The 24,765-nt window shown below is 29.6% G+C and overlaps 2 protein-coding genes across 6 annotated transcripts; one reads left to right on the top strand and one right to left on the bottom strand.

Moving 5' to 3' along the window:
* Window positions 1-1,658: 1,658 nt before the first annotated feature.
* Window positions 1,659-5,741, top strand: LOC102590050 (F-box/LRR-repeat protein 14). 5 transcript variants are annotated; one of them, XM_006340922.2, is made up of 3 exons: window positions 1,659-1,715; window positions 3,067-3,653; window positions 4,095-5,741. In XM_006340922.2, the coding sequence occupies exon 3, from the start codon at window positions 4,140-4,142 to the stop codon at window positions 5,541-5,543; it is 1,404 nt and encodes a 467-aa protein (XP_006340984.1). In that variant the 5' UTR covers window positions 1,659-1,715; window positions 3,067-3,653; window positions 4,095-4,139; the 3' UTR covers window positions 5,544-5,741. The 5 variants fall into 5 exon arrangements, with proteins under 5 accessions (XP_006340984.1, XP_015161349.1, XP_006340986.1 ...); XM_015305863.1 differs by having other exon boundaries at window positions 1,675-1,715; window positions 3,443-3,653; XM_015305859.1 differs by lacking the exon at window positions 1,659-1,715 and having other exon boundaries at window positions 2,155-3,275; window positions 3,443-3,653.
* Window positions 5,742-7,613: 1,872 nt separating this feature from the next.
* On the bottom strand, window positions 7,614-12,741 carry LOC102589719 (BEL1-like homeodomain protein 9). The gene is made up of 4 exons (XM_006340920.2): window positions 11,893-12,741; window positions 9,297-9,649; window positions 8,465-8,525; window positions 7,614-8,359 (listed from the first exon to the last, which is right to left on the bottom strand). The coding sequence occupies exons 1-4, from the start codon at window positions 12,448-12,450 to the stop codon at window positions 7,814-7,816; spliced, it is 1,518 nt and encodes a 505-aa protein (XP_006340982.1). The 5' UTR covers window positions 12,451-12,741; the 3' UTR covers window positions 7,614-7,813.
* Between the last annotated feature and the right edge of the window lie 12,024 nt (window positions 12,742-24,765).

Raw genomic sequence — 24,765 nt, 5'->3', positions numbered from 1 at the left:
AATTCATACCATATTCATAAATCGTATATTAAGTCAGCTTTCATACCAATAATATGCATAATATAACAATTTTAACAAAAAAATCTACTAAATTGATTTAACCATATCCCATGTAGTAAAAAACCCAATTAACTTTTGGAGGACACAACACACACTCAACAATACTTTCCAAGAGTCCAAACAACATAAGGTTTCAAGAACATCTTTACCTCCTATAATAAACTCCAATCTACACTACACATGGCCATAAATCTCCCAAAAACATTAGCAAAATCAATAAAGATTCAATTTTTGACCATTCCCCACGTAGTAAGAACTCAAATCAGCAAAACCCAGAAAGGATCAACCCCAAAACACCTCTGATTCACCTCCATGAAAATGGTAAAATAAACTTTCTTGCAATACAATTATCAAACGAAATTTCTCCAAAATACTAAAATTATTGAAAATTACAACTTAGAGATCTGCCCTTTTGTTTTGATTGTATGGAGAATATATTTCTCCTAATCAGTTTTTAGATGTTGAAAAATCGGCTTCAATGGAGTATGGATGAAAGAGATGAAAGATGAATTTATGTTTTTTTTAACATGGAATTGGCGTGGGGTGAGGGATTTAGATGGGGTGGGGTGTGACTTGTAACTGTAAAAAAGGAACTATAATCAATGTAAATCCTTATAATTGTGTAAGAGATAATTATGGGGTATTCTTTATTTAAATAATTTAATAATAATATAAAATTATAAAAAATAACTTATTTAATAAAGTAAAATTTAATTAATTTATAAATAATTAGTGATATGTTATAACCCGTAATTAAACTGTTATAAGCAAGAATTTTTTAAAAGTAGATTTAAAACCTGTAATATTGACTCTTAAATGTGTATATGAGGTGATTTTTCCTTAATTTAGCAAAGTAACCAATTTTAAATCAGTAATTAAACATTAATCATCATTTTTAAAACTATTAGTAACATTTTGCTACTCTTTTGACATATGAATCTTGCTAGTGATAATTAACTACTAGCCATAATCAATCGTAGTGATTGATGGTGATAGTTGGAGTTGGTGGTGATAGAAGATATTGATAACTAATAGTGATAATTGGTCATATATAGTGAAAATTAATGGTGGTGTTGAGAATTTGTAGTGGTAACGGTAATTGGTAATAATGATTTTAAAAGGTGATAATCAATTGTATTGATTGATAGTGACGATGATTGTGATGGTAGAAATGATGGTAATTGATAATGGTGGATAGCGGCTCTAGTAGTTGATACTATGGATTGATGGCGACAATCACTAATACATAATAAAATTAATAAACGTCCATCTTTGTAAAAATCCTTAAATAAACAACTTATTATTATCCAAACTTTATTACAAATCTTAATTATTTGAATATATGTAAATCATGTATAACATAATAAAAACAAACACACAAAAAAATTAAAATGTGAACAATTACGATTCAAACCTGAAAAACAGATAAACTCAATAATCGGAAGTAGAATGTTTGATATTAAGACATTACGTGCAAACAATTAAGACCTTAATATATTTTTGATAATTAACATCGAATACACGTGTTCAATTCAAAGAACTAATCCATCTGAGGGCAATAGTGACATTTGATAGTTTTCTGGTATATACGTGTCTTTAAACCCCTCAACTGAATTGCCAGATTTGTTCATCTTTCTTCTTCATGCTCTCTTCAGGTGAGTTCAATCTGTTTCTTTTCCAAGAATTATAGTTTGTTTTTTTTCAATTATGACTATTTTATTTATATATTGCGGGTTTAATTAGAAATTGTTAATGCAATCTAGAGAATTAGGTTCCTTTACGATTGTTCAAAACTTTTTTTTTCTCATTTTTTGGGGATTAAGATTCTAGTTTGATTTGTAATGAGCTTTAGGGTGTGTTTTGGTATGGAGTAAATACAATATTTTCCAATTTTTCCATATTTGGTTGGTTAGAATATTCGGAGAACATTTTTTCTAGGAGGAAAATGACATCCCTGATGGAAGTACGGAAAACAAGTTCCATGAATGTACTTGGAATCAGGGGCGGAGCCAGCAGTATGGGTTCATCCGAACCCCTTCGACGGAAAATATTACTATTTATACATGATTAAATTATTATTCTTTTAATCTATGTAATGTAGATGTTGAACCCCCTTCGATTAGTTCGTATGTTTACTTCTTCAGATTTTGAACCCCTTATTAAAAATCCTAGCTCCGCCACTGCTTGGAATAATATATTTTTGGTTATTGATCAAACACTAAAAAATAAGTGAGAAACTTACTGGAACATTTCCGCAAAATGCTTATTTTACCAAACACACACTTAGTTGAAAATGCTTATGTGGGTATTCCAGGAAGGATTAGTTGAGATTTGTAATGCCTAGAGACGTCTGCTAGAGGTTGTGAAAAGAAAAGGCATACGTTTTGCACATTTTGAGGATAAAAAACATACCTAGCAGGGGCGGAGCTACGCTTGCACACCCCCTCGTTGGAAAATTACATGGTATATATAGGTCAAATTTTGATTTATTAAAAATATATACTAGTGCTGACATTTCTTTAACACAAGGTAAAGGTTTAGTGCAGTGGTTAAGGTGTTGCAAAAGTTCCTTGAGGTCGTGTGTTCTTGCCTTGCTAGCCCCCATAATTGTATTTTTGACTGCAACCGTTGATACCCCTTACTGAAAATCCTGGCTCCGCCACTGATACCTAGTTGATTAGATTAATAGTGTCGACTATTTGTAATGCATTTCTTTTTCTTTTTCTAGAAAGAAGATATGTGGTTAGATGTTATCTATAATTATATTTGAAGTGATGGATTTTAAACCTAGCACTGAAAATATGTTATCTCGTCCTGGTTAAAGTATAAAAAAGACATACATTTGCTAGCTAAAGATTACGAGTGTTATCATGTCAACAGTAAATATTTGATCATCTTTGTCTGGTTGTTACGTATGAGGATGTGAGATAATCACGCGGAGAATCAGCATCATTTTCTGTTGTAACTGGATAAAGAGAACTATAAATGCAATCCCTCAAATAGCAGGTATTGTTGAAGAGTTTGCAATGTTTTAAAAGAATTTCAAGTGGACAAAGAATGCGCTTTCAGGATTGAAGCTTCCTCACTTTATGCCTGTAGCTTATTTGTACATTATGACAGACTGTGTCTACTATAGTTTTATTACAAAAGAGTATCACTGCAGGGATCTACGATCATTTGTCACCATTTAGTCATGATGGTTGAAATCATCGGAGGTCATTAAGCCAATGGTTTTTCATCTTAAAGTGTCCAGATTTAACTCTTTGATTGTGATGCTAAGTTGTGTAATTACTCCCCTAAAGAAGGATGGAAACTAAGGGTGAGAAGAAATTTAAATGATTGGGTGTTAACTGCACTAACTGATCTTCTTTTGTTCATGCAGGGTCATCAAGGTAACACGGATGAAAGAGATAGAGTATGGTGGATTCCTAGCAGTGATGGTGAATTATCTGTGAGTTTGTAAAAAGACTATTCATATGGAAGGTGAAATTGTTGGAGAATAGCTAGAAAAACAAATCTAGGACACTAAGGTGGCCTGTTTCACGTGGTTAGCATCCCGTCGATCTTGTTTAACAATAAGGATTCGATTACTGGTATTTCTTAGTTCATTTCCATCTAATCAATTGGAAGTTCCCTCTGTTTTATCTGTTCATTATTTTCTGAAATTTTCCATGTAGAGATTTGAATATTTGGTTGAAGCCTGATTGTATTCCCTTTTGTAAGGACTTGGACATTTTCCTTTCTTTAAGTTGTTAAGGTAAGCTGTAGAAATTTGAGTGTTATGTTCTGAAATTAGTCGACTGATGCCGTTGTTTTCCCTGTAACAAAAAGGGGTTCTCTGAATAACAGGGACTTAAAACATTTTTCTCTCCTTTTCTGTTGGTTCAATCCAGATCAGCCTATTTGGTGTTAATTGGTTTAATTTCAACAACATTCTTGGTTTTATCCCCCACCCCCCACCTTAATCTCTTACATTTGATTTTGTAGGTTAATCTTTTTAAACCTTTTGTTAAAACTAGTTTTATGCGTTTCAGGTTGCTACTGTATTACTGGATTGATGATAGAGAAGTTTGATCCAGATGGATAATTTACCAGCTGAATTGCTTCTGGAGATTTTGGGACGGATTAAAAGAACTACTGATAGGAACTCTGTATCCCTAACTTGCAAACGCTTCCACAAATTGGATAATGGACTGAGAATATCGATGCGCGTAGGGTGTGGTTTACATCCTGTCTGTGATGCATTAACTGCTCTATGCAACAGATTCCATAACTTGGAGAAAGTGGAAATTATTTACTCTGGTTGGATGTCTAAGTTAGGGAATCAGTTGGATGATAACGGTCTTCTCATCCTTTCACGTTGTTGCCCTTTGCTCAAGGACCTCACATTAAGTTATTGTACTTTCATAACGGATGCTGGTCTTAGTTACTTGGCTTCTTGTTCGAAACTTACATCCTTGAAGTTGAACTTTGCTCCCAGAATTACTGGTTGTGGCATCTTGTCTCTTGTTGTGGGCTGCAAAGCCCTCAGTGTGCTTCACCTGATTAGATGTCTTAGTGTCAGTAGTATGGAGTGGCTAGAATATCTCGGAAAACATGAAATGCTTGAAGATCTCTGCATCAAGAATTGTAGGGTGATTGGAGAAGGTGATTTGATTAAGCTTGGACCTACTTGGAGAAAATTGAAGAGACTGCAATTTGAGGTTGATGCCAACTACAGATATATGAAGCTTTATGACCGTTTAGCAGTTGACCGATGGCAAAAGCAATCGATCCCATGTGAGAACATGCTTGAACTTTGTTTAGTGAACTGTGTTATCAGCCCCGGGAGAGGGCTTGCATGCGTAATAGGGAAGTGCAAGAATTTGGAAAAGATTCACTTAGACATGTGTGTTGGGGTTAGGGACTGTGACATAGTATGTTTGGCCCAGAAATCAAGCAACCTTCGATCAATCTCTCTCCGAGTTCCATCAGACTTCTCCCTTCCTCTGCTACAAAACAATCCATTGCGGTTAACAGATGAAAGTCTAAAGGCAGTGGCTCAGAACTGCTCTCTGCTTGATACGGTTAGGTTGTCTTTCTCTGATGGAGAGTTCCCTTCATTTTCTTCCTTTACCTTAAACGGAATACTTATGTTAATACAAATGTGTCCAATAAGAGAACTTGCTCTTGACCATGTGTATTCTTTTGACGATATTGGAATGCAAGCTCTTCGTTCAGCACAACATCTCCAAATCTTGGAACTTGTAAGGTGCCAAGAAATCACTGATGACGGAATGCAGCTTGCTAGCCAAATTCCTCAATTATGTACATTACGGTTGAGGAAGTGTTTGGGAGTGACCGATGATGGATTAAAACCTCTCGTGGGGTCTTACAAGTTAGACTTGTTGGTTGTAGAGGATTGTCCACAGATATCAGAAAGGGGTGTTCAAGGAGCTGCAAAGTCGGTCACCTTCAAGCAAGACTTGTCATGGATGTACTAAGCTTTCCCATTTTACAAGTATTTTTCCAGATGTTGTACAGGTTAGGTTGTTCCGTCTATACGACTTTTTGTACAGTCATTCTGTTTTTTCATAACAATTCTGTAATCTGCAACACAGAACTCCCTATGTCCACATGCATGTTGCATAATAAAGGTTAATTTGAGTGCGTGTTTCCTATGCTTCGGCTACCATATTATTTGTTGTTGCTTTGTTTTTTCTACTTGACTTCTTCGCTACTGTATTTCATTTTCATACTATTTTTGACTCACAGATTTATTAGAAACAACCTTATGGTATGAGTAAAGTTACGTACACATCACCCACCCGAACTAACACTTGTAGGATTACCTTGGTGTGTTGTTGCTGCTTCCATTCTCTATGGACTATGAAGCATCTATATCTTGTCACTACTTTAAATGGAGCTATACAAACTTCCTTAGTTCTTTTACAATTTTCAGTTGCTATTCTGTTTAATATCAATCCAATACTTTGCCAAATGACTTAAAATTTTGTAGATAACTCTTTAGATTATTGTAACGACCTTGGTCTAACTGTTAAGATATTATCCACTCTAGATCTAGAGTCGCAAAAGTTTGTCGCGTGGGGTTTAACCCAAAAGACACTCTCAAGGTTGATTCTGAAATCATTCTTATAAGGTTTTAACCTTCTTCTCCATTATTCAAGTGTAATATCCACTCTTTCTTTAGAGAAATGTACTCATTTTTTTATAATATTTTTATAATGGCTCTTCTAAAGCTACTATTTACTTTTACAACCCTGAATAAAGGAAAAAAGAAAGACAGTAATTATTAAGATACTGCACCAAATGTACAGAAACAAATGATTACAAAGCATCTCAATTATATTCTCATCCATAAGATATATACTTCGGAATTCGGATATGTGAAGTTGTTTAATTGGATTTTTTTTTTTAAAGTTATTATCTAAATAAATTATAAAGATTTATGTAATTATATATCATTTTAATATATGTAGAATGAAAATTCAAAATCTATTTACTATAAAAGTTTAAAAAGAATAACATAAATTGAGACAAACGAGAATATTTAGTGTAATAGCATAGTCTACAAGTGGTGTGCATGTAATTTTACAACAACGTAAACAAACATATCAAAATCAGATATTGAAAGAAAATATACTATGAAAATGTCATGCTAAAATAAATTATTAGATAAGAACAGTAAAAACAACAAAAAATATCGATATCAAAAGCAAAAAAGCAATTGATAATAACAACGATAAAATTAAAGAATATTATATGTTCCAATAATTTTAAGGAAAAATAATGAGAAAATTAAAGGCCCACCTCACCACTAGAAAAAGTTAAAATGGGGAATTAAAAAAACTTTTAAGTACTGTTCCCTTTATAAAAGATTCCCAAATTTCTTTAGGAAGAAGACATTTTATTAGTCTCAGAAATAGTGACACAGAACTTATTAGTTAAAAAAAAAAAATAAGACAGATTGAAATGATTGTTCAATGGAAAGCTGCCCAAAAAAGAAAAACATGCAACCAAAACAAACAAAGATAGCTCATGCATAAAGCAACCTCCATCATTGAGCCAAGAAGCAAAATATAATATAAATAACAAACGAAGCTAGGTACAAGGCCTCTCAGATCATTCCGTCTTTAAAGAAAAAAGAATAACTAAGAAGATAGATAAATAGCATAATTTGTTATCTATTAATCACTTTCTATTGAAAACAACAAGAAAGATATTTAATTCTAAGTGTGTATTTGGTACGAAGGAAAATATTTTCTCAAAAAAAAGTTTTCTAGTGTTCGATAAGTAATTAATACTATAGTTCCTTATTGCATCGTTGCATCACATAATTTTTATCTCTACCTTATTATTAAGATATTTTAGTTGGACTCTTAATACCAAATGCATCAATATGTTAGTATATACACACACAATACCCCAAAGAAACTGGACATGATAATTTTTAATCATCCAGTTCTAGCAAGAATAAAATAAATCCACATAGTATCCATATAAAATAATAAACATATTTTATGTTATGCTTTTTCAGTCATAAATCTTCCTTATGATTATCCTTAAAAGAACTTTAAATAAATAAGCATAAATCTTCAATTAAATTTACAGCCCACAACTCTTTCTCAACCAGGCTTTGGACGAAATAACAGAGCAAGTATTAATAGCATACAACGAAATATTATAACTATGTTATAATATGTCAAAAAAAAACGATGTCACACTAGACGTCCTGCTTTTTTAACTTCTTCATTCAACCACCAAAATCATGCAAGAATTGCCCACCAACCATAGTATTATTTCTTCCAAATTGTCCATTTTGTTCATCAAATCCACCAACAATGAACCTTCCACTATTCGTATTATTATCGATACCAAAACGTCGAGCTGCATTCATCGGAAATGGCTCCGATAAACCAATATTACCGGAGTTCTGATGAAGCCCTAACGTTAATGACACACCACCACCAACTCCAGTTGACAAATTTCCGTTATATGATAAATTTATTGAATCCGCGACTCTTCCAATATTATTGGGAATATTTGGTAACTCATTTCGAGTTCGTTTTGATGGAAGGTCTTGTAATCTTGATGTTGATGTAGATGGAGTGTTACTTTCACATACATGTGAATTACTCATAGGAAAATGTTCAATCGGATTATTATTGTCGTTGTTGTTGTTGCTAGGTTCTTCTCTCTGGGAAGATTTATTATGACCTTCTCGAGTTTCAAGCATATGAATCTCCTCTACCATAGGTTTCCAAAGTCTTACTCTCGCGTTAATGAACCAATTAGAAACCTAAGCATATTATCGTATTATTAATCCGATAAAAATTATAACTAACATGTTATAACACGTTAAAACTATAGTAATAGTGTAAAAATATGTTGAAAATGTACAAACCTGATTTCTTGAGAGGCCAGTTTGTTTGGCTAACATTACTTTATCGCTGTCCGTGGGGTAACTGCAATAACAACAACAATAATAATATTAGTGAGTAAAAAAATAGGAGACACAAATTCATATCAATGTTGAATTCCTAAAACAATAGTTTTAACTTTTTTTTATATTAACTAGTAAAATGATTATTAGAATATCAAATCATCTAAAAAGTAAAAATTACATATGAACTTTATATAGTTAGTAAAATTAGCTAGTAAGATATTATAATGGTCAATAATAGTCCAAAATGTGTTGCAAGTGTCTGTATATAAGTTAAATCTCCTTTTAAAGAGAGTAGTTATTACTTTCTCCATACTTGTGTGTTTTAGTTTGACCAGATGTCGTGTTTAAAAAGACGGTGTAAAGAAAATCTTTGAAATTTGTGATTTTAAATTAAAATTATATATAATGTACTCTTCTCATCCTAAACTAATTGTTATATTTCATTTTTTCGGAAGTCAAACTATGTAATACTTTGACCAATGCTTTAAAACACACGTATTCATCAAATTGATATGAGAAAAGTTGCAACTTGTAGTACTTTTCATATAGTTTTTGAAAATATAGTTAATCTGATCGAATTCTACTTCAAAAATTAGTCAGATTAACTCTCGACGAAGTGAAACATGACAATTAATCTTGGACAGACCGAGTACCAAAATGCTCTTTAAATCCTATAGTCTTAAACATACCAAGTTAACCGTTGGAGTTAAAAAGTAGCTCTATGTAGATAATTATATTCGTTTCCAAAGAGACTAAATAAAGAAAGTAAGACACGTAAATTGATACTTACGGGTGAAGAAAATGGTCAAACAACCAAGCCCTAAGTACAGTGACAGCACGTTCAGGAAGCCCTCTTTGTGGTCTCCAAACAGGTTGAGTTTCTTGTCTTTGGCAATAAATTCCTTTGCCAGAAATTCCAACAGCTCTTTCACAATTAATTTGACCATGCATATGATGTGAAGATTTGCTTGTTGTAAATTGGAGTTGGTCAATTATGGCATCTTTAAGGTATTTGAAGTGTTTTGACATAGTTTTTATAGCTATGTTTGCAAATGGTGCTGCATTTCCAAGTCCAGCAACTGATTCAAATGATGCCACAACCATTTGTAGTTGCTCATGATATTGCTTGTACTTATGGTATACCTGAAAATAACCATCACTCTATGTAAATGTCGTTAAAGATTTTAACAACTCTGAATGTAATGATATTAACTCAATTGCTGTTAGCAGGAGAATATGTTGTTGTTGAATGTCTCTTTTGTTGTAGTGGTCATAATTAAGTATATATATGTGTTGAATGTGAGTTCTCAATATGAGATAACGGGTTGATTTGTCAGATCATCGTGCAACTACTAGTTATTATTATAGAAAGTTATACTTCTTGGTTCTAAATTTCTTCAACAAAGAAAGTGATTTTCTTTTAGTATTGACTTAAGTAGACATGTAGACCTTCTAACTTTAAGTATGCATAAGTAAACACTTATATATACTTGTATAAAGTTGAACATATGTAAGCACACAAATTCTATACGGCAATTCGCATGAGATACACTCAAATTGAAAAAAAAAATTGAATCTTGAATCCGTAAATTTCAAATCATGCCTCCGCCTTGAAATGACAGCAACTAAATTTAATAGATGAAATTTTAACCTTTATACATCAACAACAATAACCACTCCAGTATAATCCGACAAAGTAAAATTTGAGAAAGAAAGTGTATGTAAATCTTAACTTTACCTTGAAAATAGAAAAATCATTATCGATAGAGCCTCAACTAAAGAAACAAAACAATCCAATATAAAATTACCTTTCATACAATGAAAATATAAGGTTAAATTATACTACTATACGAGGTCAAAAAACTACCAATAAACACAAAAAAAAGGCCATGGTTTCAATTTTATTTTTTATCGCTACACAAATGTTTTATATCATATACAAGCGCACAAAATTTAAAATTTATATTTTTCATTTAAATTTAATATCGAATCAAATTATATCACACAAACTACAAAAGAAAGATAGGAGCATTTAGAATTTTCTTATCTATAATTGAGTAGGACACTTTAATTAAGGCCCCAATTTTTGTGCATATATTCCCTAAATCACCTTTTCCCAAAAAGATAAATTAGTGATTTATAAGAACCTGTACGCCTATATCACGTAGGCATCTAGCCTAGGTAGCCTTTAATTCAATAAAACAAGAAATAAATTACACTTTAAAATATTACTACTCTACTATATCTAATATAGGTAACAAATATTTTTTTATTACTACCATTTTAACTAAAAAAATTATTACTCTTCAAGAATGAATGATGTTTTTAACTATGACCTTCAAGAATGAATTATGTTTTTGTTTAAGAGAAACCAATTAACATACTTTTATTAAATAAAAATATTTTAGTAAATTATATTTTATATTTACAATTTCTTAATGAGCATGAAAAAAGTAAAAGCAATAATTGGAAGTAATACAAAAATGCTAAAAAGCTTCTAAATACCCAAAAATCTCATAGTGCATATTTGTACGGACATTTAACGATAACTCATCACTTTAAAGAATCCTTTTTCTTTTAATTTAACATATAGTATATGCTAGAAAAAGAAAAGCATTGGAGTTTTCATAGAGAACAGCTGGATAAGAATCATAAGAAAAAAGTGTAAAAAGTTAGGAAGTTGGATAATATATTTGGTTGAATTTAAAAATACTAATAACATATAGTTTTATTAGTAAAAAGAACATTTTAAAATTAAAATTCAAAAATATATAACTACTTTATTTGAAATATTCCTCAAATTATGATGGCTATACTTTAACTTACCAAAAAGACTTGAGTAATTGCAAGAAAAGTCAATGAGAAAAAAATGTAGTTCTATAATTAATGCAGAAACAAACTCTCCTCCCTACCAAACATTCAATAAAATTAACTTTTTCAACAAAGTGAAAAAAAAAAATCAAGCTAGTAAGAAAATATGAACATTGAAATTGGATAGTCTGGTGCATAAATCATTTCATATTCACACATTGTTTAAATAAAAGTCGCTAATCAAATATTGTTGTCTATTTTCACTACACTCATAATTTATATGTTTCACAAAAACAACTTTATTACTACTTAAAGCCTTACTTTTGAAGTTATTAGCAATATCCTCATAATTCAATTAGGTTTAACAAAACCATCATCATCAAACACGAAGTCTCAAGTTCGAATCTTGAAAATGAGAAAACATAAAATCCTATTTCTTTCTAATGGGCATTCACATTAGCTAAATTTCAAGACGAATATCAAATACAGAGAAACAAAAACATGACCTTAGAAATACCAAAATTAAGAACCCTCATGACAATATATACAAAAAAGGAATAATTATTAAAAGGTACCTCATCAAGCATTGAAATTAACCTGGATTTCTTTTTCCCAAATTGCTCATCTCCATTACTAAAACCTTGTGGAGGATCCATCATCAAATTAGAATTACCATCATCATCAACATAAATCCCTTTACTAACATGACACAATTCATCCAACAAAATTTGTGCAGGTTTCAAAAACCTTGATCTCTTCAAAATTAAAGAGTACCCCGTAAAAGGTCCAAGTGGTACACAACTAGTAGTCATAGTAATACTCTTAGACGATGACAAGTCATTAGTAGTATGATGAAGAGATGACAAAGACAAAGATAAATTACCTTGACCATTTGTGTTACTATTACTACTACAACTATTATTATTATGATCAAGAAATCTTGGAATTTGAGATGTATAGAGAAAAGGGTTACCATTAATTTCTTGAAAAATTGACAAATCTGAAGGCAAAACAATAGATGGATCATAAAGAGGGATTTGACAATTACTATTATTATTTTCATCAAGTAAAACTCTAAGCTTATCTCTTCTACTTTGTTGTGGGACATGATATGGTTCAAATCCTTCAGCCATTTAATTAAAAAAAACAAAGCAAAAGAAAGATAACAAGACTCTTTATCTTTTTTTTTTAGTAAAATAAGGAAAGAAGATGAAATGAAGAAAAAAAAAGGTGTGAAAATCAATAATAGTAGTGAAGAGATGTGGGTGTGATTGGATGAAGTGAAAGGCTAGAAGTAGTGTTATTATTGGTATTAGGATTATGACAATATATATACTGATATCTATCAGTTTTGAAGTGAGGTGAGGCAGAAAGAGAGAGAAAAAGACAGTCAAATCAAGCTAGGTTGAGAGAAAATACTGTTACACTCACTCATATAGAGATTAGGGGGTAGTTGTAGAATGTGCACTTCAGAGCATAGCTGCAAAATAATGTAGTGGCCCTGTTGGGTTGGTTGCTAATCATGTTAGTGATAAATCAGAAAACAAATAAAACTATAGTAAAAATATAATATTATTATATAATGGAAAAAATGATAAATATACCTTTGAACTATCGTAAATGGTATGCAGATATTTTTCATTATACTTTTGAGATATTGGTGCCCCTGCCATCTAAAAACCCTTCACTCTAACGGATGACTGAATAGGTACACGTGGCGCAATCTTATCCGTCGATTCGATATTTCATAAAGGTTGGGTCGGTGGATAAGATGATGACACGTGTATGTCTGTTATAGTATAAAGGGTATATATGCTCTAATTTTTTTACGGCATGAGCACCATGTCCCAAAAGTATAAACGGAGGATATCTGCATATTATTTACAATAGTTCGGGGGATATTTGTCTTTTTTCCCCTATATGATTTAATCAATTGATCTATATAGAGAATACTTTTTATAAATAAAATTCTTTAATGACTACATTGTTGATGATATTGTGTTTTGATATGAGAAGAGAGTTATTCAATTTATAGAGTTCTAAATTTCTCATTCAAGTATGAAATAATTCAAATACGAAAGAAAAATTATATTTTTCTCTCAAGAAAAGTTAAAGTATTTATGAAATACTTTGATTTTCTTTCACGAAAAAAATAAAACTCAAATAAGATTTTAAAAATCAGAAAAAAACTCTAACACACACAAAGTTAAGTCAGATTATGTTCGGTAGAACTCAATAACTTATGTTTTAACTTTTTATTTAATTGTATTAATAAATTAGTCAAAGTTTAATGTTATTTTAAGTTGTTACATAATGCATTGAAGAACCAGAAACAAGAATTAAAGTGTGAAATGTACATAACATAAGAAATTATACCAACAAAATTCTCTGGTCAAGAGAGTAAAAAAAAATTAGACCTACCATTATAGGATTTGTCTTAGATTTCCACTAAAAACTCGATTGATTTGAAATTATAATTTTATAATCAAAGAGATTAACTCCTTCGTACCTTATTCTTTGTAGTTAGAACCATTTATTTTAAGATTCTACTCAAATCTTGAAATCCTTTATAACTTGAGGAATAAACACATATTAGTATATTACAAAATGTTTAGTAAAATGAAAACTTAATATCTTGAATAACTAAAGAACTATAGCAAGCATTTTCTTTAAAATATGTCTTTTCGTTAGTAATTGACGCTGAAAGCACTCATCAAATTAATAACTCTTTGGTGAGAAGAAATCTTCATTTCTACTAATTTTAACCTTTAATAGCATAAATTGTGATGTTTTATATAGTTGATGTTGTAGCAAGATTAACTACTTGAGTTATTATTATTGAAATGAGATAAATACCTTTAGTTCGGAAGAATGAAAGTGACATACAGTTGATGTGGTTCAGAAACTATTAATTGTAATTGTAGTTGATAAACTGGTATACTAATTATTGCGGACTCTGTAATTTACACTACAAGTGGTCAAGAAGTCTTTGATGAACACAATCCTGGTTAATTCTCTACAATCATCTTAAATCAAGTCTTATTGTTGAATGTTTCTTGTTACAAATTGACTTTCAAACATTTCCCAAAGACTACCCCATTTCCCATTTTGTTTCGGAAATAAGTATGATTAGTTAATTGACCGCATATACGGCTTAGTTCTCACCTTATTCTCTGTGGGATTCGACCCCACCCTAGTTGGGTTATATATTTGACAACGAGCGCTTTACCCTCCTTAATTGAAGTGTAAATTTGGGTGCATCACATGAGTCCATTAGATCATTTCGCCTAATTTTAATAGTTTTACAACTTATGGGTTCTTATGTTTATGAGAAAACATAAAGAATAAAAAGTCAAAACTACATGTTCCAACAAAACTTCATATCATGATTTCATGTCGCATTGTCAAACGGGCCTTAATCATATGTATGATCTACCTAAGCCCATCTAGGGATTTGCCTTTTACCTCACATGACCAAACGGATCCTTAGTCGTTCACTTGTAGGAACCCCTTGTTGATAAAATATCTTTATTATGTTAAAAGTATAAGAATAATATTTGAAATCATTTATTACATGTTATTACCTTAATTACTTTAGCTTACTAATATTATATATTAACGTTTTAATTGTGTAGCAACCGTTTGTTTTCTTATTATGGCAGTTGTTAATTGCCTTTATGGCATTAATCAACTACTATTGATTTGGGTGTTACAAAAGATCCATGGAATATTTGGTAATAAGTTATAGCCTTTATGGCAATTATTTGGTCTTAATGTGCATATAATGCACGGCTGATGGTATGCTATTTACCATATACCTATATATCTATATATAGTACTTTTGTGTGTCAAAAGGAAGAGTATGAGATATTACATTAAAATAACTTTTCTTCCGTATTTATTTGTTGGGTTTTCTTAAGTAAAATATATTCTTTATTAGATTCTGGCTCCTAGTTTTAGTACTAGAAGAGCTTGTTGAATCCTGGGGGATACACCTTAACTGGTGAAATATCCTTAAGGACAGTGCCATAGGCACGCCTCAAGCTACATGATTAATCACGTGATTTCCAATAGTTTTCCAATACCCCTTGAGTTCGTCTATCACCATAATTCTATGTGAGCCTAATTTCAATATTATCATCATCATATTGTGATCTCTTTCTTTTTAAGCCTTAAGATTCGTCAAGATCACATCGACATATTATTAGGAGTTAATTATTCTTTAATATAATTCTCCCACATTATACATCAATCACTTCACCTTGAATATGAGTCTTTTTATGTAAGAAATTAAAAGTATAAGTCTTTTTTGTAAAAATAACTTTATAGATTCTAAAAATCGAAATCCTACCTTTTAGTATGATTTAAGATTTGAAATCAAAACTTCAACTTGAAGTTAAAATTTTGTTCAAACATCATAAACAAATACTAATTTCAAATCAGAACTTTAAATTTGAGCTCCAAATTACATGTTCAAATGCTTACTAAGAATTGTATAACTCTTCTTCTCTTCATTAGAGAGTTACAAAAGAAAAATAACTCACTACATTTAACTTGAGTAAATTACAAGTCTCACCCATCATTGATGTTCCAACACATAAAAATAAATAGATTCCAAAGAGACCAAAGTTTTTCAAACTACAAAATCTAGCATGTAATCTTGTTGTATGGTGAAATTTGACCAAATAAAACTTACCATTTGTCATGTCTCCCCTATAAGGCAAGTGTTACCTTAGAAAGTTATCATTGGTGGGCATATCTTTCACTAACTAGCTTAGACAAATTATTTTTTTAGTAGTGGAAAGGTACTCTCTTTCACTTATCTCATAAAAGAAACCTCTAACTTTGGACATAAATTTGAATTTTGAGTGTTGCAAATAGTGAATTCTATGTAGCACATAAAGAGAATGTGTCCTTTCATACTTGAGTATATATGCCTGTCCTTTATAATTTGGGATCTAGCTAGCCATTTACATACTATTTTTAAAAAAAAGAAATAATTAAAGGAAATTTTTGTGGTAATGAGAGTGAGATATGAGTAATTTTGTTTTTATGCTTTTGGGAAGAATATTTTTTTAAAGATATACAGCTATTGTATAAGAGTGGAATGTGAAAAAGTCACCTAACTCTAGGTTGTAATCCCAAATAAGTAAGAGGTTAGTAAAATGCATCATGAATTCATGATCACTTAATAGTTTTTTTTTATTTAAATTCATCTCAAATTTAATTAACAATCTGAAGAATGAAAATAAAAACAAACATTAGGTATATTAGAAGTACTCTATATTAATTTCTACTATAGGATAAATAAAAACACACCTAAAAGTATTAGAAACCAAACAAACTTACAACGCACACCACATACGACTACCAAATATATAGGAGATCATGCATTTCTTAAATGTAGGTGAATTATTAATAAATGAACATTTGGACATAAAAATTGTGAAGTTTTAAGAGAAGAAAAAATAATATTTAGAAAAATAAAAATAATATTTGAAAATTGTAGTTACATTTTGACATGAAAACAGTTTGGAATTAGTTTTTGAAATTTTCTACTTTATGAAATTCTTTGAAATTCGCAAAATTATGAGAAATTATAAAAATTCTATGTCCAAATAATATTTTAAAATAATATTCCAAAAAAAGTAAAATATCAATAGACAAACGGACAATTAAATCGTATTGAGTATTGACATTGGCATATAGACTAAGAAAACGACATTCGTCCTAACAAGGAGCCCACAACAAAGGAAATAATCAAAGGATCGTCATGTCTAAAGTCCTACATCAATTGACACCCTTTCAATATGTGTGGCTCCATTATTATTGATGGCGGTCGACGGTATATTTCATCTAAATTTAATATTTTTTGATATGTAATATATAATAATAATAATAATAATAATATAAGAACATATTTTCGCATAAAGTGTATATACGATAGTTTATGAGGAAAATTAAAGTGACAATCAAATAATAATGTAAAAAATAGTGTAGCTAGTGGTAACGGTAGCTAACAATAGTAATGAGTATTGTTGTTGATCATGGTAATTGCTGGTATCAAATAATATTTGTGGCGGAAGATTATGATAGTAACTAGTTATGGTGATTGTTGTTAATGATTGATGATAACGATTATAATTAAATTTAGTGATAAACGATTGGGATGCTTATGATTAACGATGATAGTCGCAGGGGGTGGTTGATGATGGTACGTGAAGTGATGGTAGCAGTGAAAATCAGTAGACATTTTAATGATATTTAAATTTAATAAATAAAAAAATAAGTTTTTAATAAAAGAAATAAATAATTAAGATTAAGATTTTTTTATATTTTTAATCCACCATTTTGGAAAGTTAGAAGTACAAGTTGTTTTCGGTTAGTTTTTCAATCTTTACTTACCATTTATCTAAAGGTATGTTTGAAGGGATTCCAACAATTAAAAGTAGAATTAAAATTCCTAAAATTATTCTTTTCCTCTTGGGATTTGGCTTCCCCCAAAGGCAAAATCATAAAATCAAAGTGAAAACCTCATTAGAGGAACAAAAACAAAAAAGTGGAAACAAATACTTTGTCGTTTGATGTGAAGTATAATGTATATTGATAATTTCAGGGACAAAATTTAGCACTATTTTATCATGCCTTTGATTGGAGATTAGGCCGTCTTTAAATTATTTATCACACCATTTATACCTTACTGATTGAATAACTTATCCTATATGCATGATGGAATAACCTATCTTAAAACTTATTTCAAAATAATTAATCTCCGAATAACTTGTTCCCAACATAACGATTTGGAAAGTTGATATGAACTCTCCCTCGTGACTACCTTTTAATTTAGTGACAATTCAACTAGACTCAACTCATGACAATGGCATGAGCTACCTTTTTAAGGTACTTGTTTGTTTTTGTTTAGTTTCTGACTTCATGTTAACTCTTTTGTTTGGATTCTGTTCCTCACCAAATACCATTGTGCTTCTTTGGTGTTACCTTATTTGATTTGTCACTCTCACCAACAAGGTAAATTCTGAGTTAATAATTTAAAAATATATTTAAATTATCATTTTTTTATCGGTCTAGATTTTCAACGCTTTAAAGAACTGATCAAGATAGATGACAACACCTTTTCCTTAGTATTGGTAGGACAATCTTCTTTCATCTTCTTCACTTCAGTCGAAAATAGACAACCAAACATCTTTTTGATTAATTCATTTATGTAAGTAAAGCATTTCATATCTCAACTATTCAGTTTTTCCGCTACCTACATTATACTATTTCTATTAAATATATTATATTATTATTCATTTAAAATTAATATCAGTACAAAACTAATTATTTAGGCTTTGAAGCTTTAGTATTATATGTATGATTGAAACATTCTTTTATTTCTGATAAATAACGATCGAACATTAGTGTTAGTGTCATAGTTTAATATCGTACTATAAACGGTCAAACTTTGTAATCAAGTACTCGTTGGTCAAAAGATAGGTTAATATCTTAAAGATTCCCATGTACCTCGCAGTGAATAATAGACAAAAATGTACTAGTAATTCAATATGCAAAGTTGGAGTATAAATGTTTTTTTCTGAACTTATTTAATTATATATAAAAATAAAAAAAACTTGAAAGTAAAATAAAAAATTAAATTTGTAAAATTTTAAATTATTGACAGTCTTAAAATAATTTTTCTACTTTACTAGCTTAACTTAAATATACCTTCGATTTTGTAATATGAGTGAAATATACCTCTAAATTCTCATATAGTTTAAGGATGTTTTCAACACTTCTCTCAGTTTTTTTATTAAAAGTTTCATACTCCTACAAAGGTTTAAGATCATTTATTATGTCATTTGACATATCAGAAGTATATCTAAGTTTAGTTAGTTAAGTTTAACAATATATTTAAGACAGTCAATAGTTCAAAATGTGTTTTAACTAATTTTCTCTAACAAATGTCATATAAATTAAAACGGAACGATTAAATAAGTTGCAGAAGAAGTGATAAAAGTAGAAAGAAAAAGCTAGAAATGGCTGAAACACTGAAAAGAGTAAAGGAAAAAAGTGACGGCAAAATCGGGGGGTTATTTGGAGTACTATTTTTTGCAGAGTGTATTCCCCCGTGAGTTTTTCTTATCTCCCTCTGTGCAATCTTATTCTACAGCAACTAAAAAGTAGATCCAATTTTACTAAGTAAAAGGTAGATTGAAAATATATTAAAAGTAAGGTTACTAGATAGGATGTGATACAATTTTATATTATTGAGGATATGATTATTTATAGGAAAGAGTTAATGTCACGTATTAGTGTAGAATGTTAGTATAGATAGAATAATGTTATGTTACATACGAAGGTTTAGGCTAGCTTGTTATTACCTATCGTTATAGTACTAGTCTTACATTTGTAGTTCTTACTTTTGGTGTCTATCTTCTTATGTTGTTTATTGATTTCAATTATCATATATACTATTTTTTTTGTTTTTTTTGTTTTTCTTATTTCACTGCTATGTTTTCTTTATTGTTTTCTTCTTCTATTACTTAAGTTTAACGTATTCTCGAGTTGAATGTCTTTCGAAAATACTCTTTATCTTCATAATGATAAAATCTGAGTATAATTTATCATTTTCAAACCCACTAGATAAAAAGCCTTCACTGAATATATTATTATTGTTACCTTCTTTCGATGTCACTTATATATGAAAAAACTACAGTGGCAATGTAACTTGCAATAGTTAGTAATTTTGGTTTGATATCATAAAAATGACATTACCTTTTAATGGTTGTTTGGTTGGACACATTAGCTTTCTATATTATAGATATTTTATATTAGTGCATTACCTATAAACTCCTTTTGATATCATATTATGTATAATAATATTATATGGTAAATCATAGCATTATCAATTTAAAGTTTTTTAATGCATGTATTAAGATATAATTATTGCTCATCAATATTTTTTTACACTTTTTTCAATCATATTAAGGATTTTTTTATAAACAAGAATGTAATTTTAATTTATCAAATCTAACACTACATACAAAAATATAAGAACATCATTAATATAGCTATAATTAATACAATATATTATATTATATTTAGAATTATTCTTATACATCATATTAAATGAATCGTAATAATTAATTTCAAGAGTAGAGGGGACTCAGGCTTTAATCATGAGTCAGGCCTATGGTTTTGACTGAAGCCATTAACACTAAACTAGGTATAGTAGACACTATAAATATTGCAGAAGATCCATATAGATGCACTAATAGTACGGTTAATCTATGAGACAGACGTGCGCATGACGACGATGCAACTACTAAAATATCATGAGAAAAAAAAATATATATCTCTGAACTATCGTAAATGACATATAAATATTTTCCGTCATATTTTGAGACATTGGTGCCCTTGTCATCCAAAACCTAAAGCATATATGCCCTTCTCTTTAACGGAAGACTAAATAGGAACACGTGACACAATCCTATCCATCGATCTGATATATAATAAATATCGAGTCGGTGAATAAGATTATGACACGTGCATGTCCGTTAATATAAAAGATATATATGCTCTAGTTTTTGGACGGCAGGAGCACCAATGTCCCAAAAGTATAAATGAGGATATTTTCATACCATTTACGATAGTTCGGAGGTATATTTGTCTTTTTTACCAAATATCAAATAAATCTATTGGAAGTGTCTAATAAGTTATGACAATGTGGGAATTCGGTCTCCTTATATGGACTTGGAAAATCTCTCCTCATGAGCTAGAAGTTAGGCTCAAGTGTCATATCTTTACATGATATCAGAGTCAGACTCATCTCAAATTGTTGTTCACAGACATTGAGCCCCTATTTTAAAATGTTCAAGCTCCAATTGAGGTTTGGACATGCGGGAGATTGTTAAGAAGTCTCACATTGATAAAGGAATGAGAATTTGGTCTTCTAATATGGACCTGGGAAAATATTCTCTCATGAACTAGTTTTTAGGATTGAGTTAAGCTCAAGTGTCATATCTTAACAAGTCGTACTTTTAGCTGATTTTGTGCTTTTTTTGATTGGAAAGGAAGTGTTTAAACATTTTTTTGTCTTTCTTAAATACTTTCAAAAATATAGAAGAGTTTAAATGTCAAAATTACTTAAAATAAATCAATCCAAATAGTTTACTAAGAAAATATGAAGTTTAAATTTTATAATTTTAAATTAAATATACATGTATGTAATTTATTTGTCTTGTTTTAACTTGATATAAAAAATTTATTTTTTATTTTTTGAATTTGGTGACCTTAAACTAAAAATATGTAGAGATAATTTTTTTTTTAATCTTATAATATGAAAAATATATTAAAATGTGCATTTATCTTATGATCTATGTCAGCTAAAAATTTAAAATCAACGAGCTGCCAAATTAGAAAAATAGACTATAAAAAAAAATATAATGTACAAACAAGTGGAGTATTATTATTACTTCCCAAATAAAAAACCTTCATCTCAATTTTATGCGACACATTTTTTAAAATTATTTTTATTTTTGATGAAATAAAGCTACATAAATACTTAAAATTTGTTTTTGTCATAAATTGAAAAAAAACCTTTTCTTCTAAATCATGCCTAATTAAATGATGCCACGTTAATTGAAACGAAAAAAGTTATTATTATCTAAATATATGGTGTCAGATCATATGAGTTGTAGTAATTAAATAGGGCCAGAAGACAGCTTAATATTAAATAGTACAACAGAAACCATTGTTACTATTTCAACTTCCCTTTTAACTATTCATTATTGCTTAAATTTTCCTACTATATTGTTTTTCTTTTTCATATTTAATTTACTATCATAGATATTGCTTCCAATTGCACACGCAAGTGTATGTGATCGCATAAGTAATATAGTGACTCTTAAAAGAAACAAATTATCGAACTCAAGAACTTGTCAATTAACTATTTTTACTAAATTATATTGATCTAATTATTTATTTAAGAGTGTCAAAAGAAAAGAATGCATGAATAAACTAATAAGATTACTTACAATGGAAAATCTCAGGGGTGCAGCATGTATTGAATCTCATGTATCATATTATCGGCTTAGAACTAATTTTAGTTGTCAAGTTATTGGTTTATAGGGTTAATTGTATGAGTCGGGCTACACACCTCTCGTCGCCTACTCCAATTAGCTATCTAACTACATTGTTGAACGGGAATAAATAGACTAACTGGCGAGCATTTATATTTCATCTCATTTCGTAACCAAACAAGTTGTTCGTCCGGGCGTCACTCCTGAACACTAATCACCTCAATCAAATGGGTCAACCGAGCTCTCTATATTTTCTGGTCTATCAACCCCTCCTCTCTCGATTTTAGGATTAGACAATAGATTTATCTTATGGTGCGCAAGCATAAAATACTAAAATAAGAATATAGAAGTAATTTATAATGACAACCAAAAATTAATTCATAAAGCCTTTAAATAATCTACAATCGATTCGTAGTTGCAGCCCCATAACAAGGGCGTTTTGCCACTAATCTCTAAGAAAAGAATCCTAAAAAATATTGATGACTTTCTACTTGATGCCCTATGATTGATCTCCCTCTATAATTGGTGTCCTCTAATAATTATTTCTATAGACTATTTATAAATATAAAAAACCCTAAATAAAATAAGTGAATCTAAAACAAATTGGAAAACCAAAATAAAAAAGGAATTGAATTTGCAAGTTGTAAGCGTGAACAGTAACCGCATTTGCTTAACTTCCACCCGGAGATGCCTTCGCATGATGCCACGTGGCAAGGCAAATATCAATTGGCGCTCTTTGGCTATCTGCACAATTTGTATAAATATGAATATAATATTGAATTTAATTTATTAAGCTGTCTGTTTGATTTCCGTCTATAATCTTTCATATTTAATTTGTTTTAGCTCAAAATTTCTTTAATTTTACACCACTTTACTCCTACAAATAAAATACACTATTTAGCACAATTCATGAAATTCATGCTAAAAAAGGACAAATATAAATAATAAATATGAAGCAAATAATGATAAAAATATATATTTTTAGCCTCACATCAATAGATAATCACATTAAATTCATTTAATTGATTTTAAATAAAATAAAATCAAATAAGAATCTTTGGTGTAGTTTTATCAAATTGGTTCGTTTTGATATTCATTTATCACTAAATCTTTCACGCAAATTCTAAACTCTAAATCTGAAAAATGATGAATTTTAGAATTTTAGATATTTATAATAATTATTACTCGTGAACTTGATGATATGGTTTACTTCTTAAATAGTGATATGACTATTTGTAAATATTTCTAAAGCCTATAGCAATCTTGAATCCAATAACAATTAATTAATACAAATAAAAAGTTTTAACACTCTTTATTAATATATATAAATTATTTCTATTGTATATGAATACCCTTGTCCTTTTCTAAATTTGTCCGTGAATAAATATATAATTTTATCTAATACATCTTATCAAATGACCGTCAATAATCTTACGAAACATATGAAATTATTATTTCACATGTCAAGTTACCTATACCATGAATCTTTCTTACCCCCTTCTTTAATCGTCAAGCAAATGCATGAATTCAAAGTACAAAAGTCACATAATATGTTCTACTTCTTTTGACTTTAAGAGAAAAAAGACGAAAAATTTTATTCTGGGAGAGGCACACATACGGTCAGTTGTGTGAGGCCTCTTTTGGCTGCCACGTGTATACCGTGGGACTCATAATGTATTTATTTTCTTACTTTTTCTTTTCTAATTTTAATCTTTTCTTTTACTTTTTCTTTCTTACCTGCATTTTCTTTTTTGCTTGTTAATTTTTAGTGTAAATTTTATTTTTTATATTTTATTTTAATAAAGAAACTTTGAAACTCACCCACGGTATCTATTATATATTTTATAAATCTATTACTATTTATTTAAGGGGAAATTAAAGTAATATGTTGAAAAAAATTTAATATATATTTTTTTGGATGAATTCAAGAAAACTGAGGATAGTGAAATAAAAAAAATAAATTGAAATTTCTTAATAAAGTAAAAATTCATGTAATCAACCAATTGAACTACTAAAATTTAGTCGGCATTATTTATTACACTTAAATATATAATTTTATTTTAATTATTTAAATTTTAGTCATTAATTATTATTTTTTGAGATTTCAATTTTAATCACTCAATTCTTAGTTATCAAATATGTTTTTTTGTTTATGCTTAATATTAATAATAATGTATTAATGATATCAAATACTCAATTATCTTTTCTTTTCCAGATTTGTTAAATTTTCCACTTCTATGGCATGTATCCAATAAATATTGCCAATATTGATTTTGTGTTTATCGTTAAAGATTTTCTTTATGTTTAGTATCTTAAAATATGAAACGAAACTTTTATAGATTCATTTTTTTCTTGTGGGTTACGAAAATT

The sequence above is a fragment of the Solanum tuberosum genome, unplaced genomic scaffold (assembly GCF_000226075.1).
Source record: "Solanum tuberosum cultivar DM 1-3 516 R44 unplaced genomic scaffold, SolTub_3.0 scf00021, whole genome shotgun sequence".
Classification (NCBI taxonomy): Eukaryota; Viridiplantae; Streptophyta; class Magnoliopsida; order Solanales; family Solanaceae; genus Solanum; species Solanum tuberosum.
This window is presented reverse-complemented; position numbering and strand designations above follow the sequence as displayed.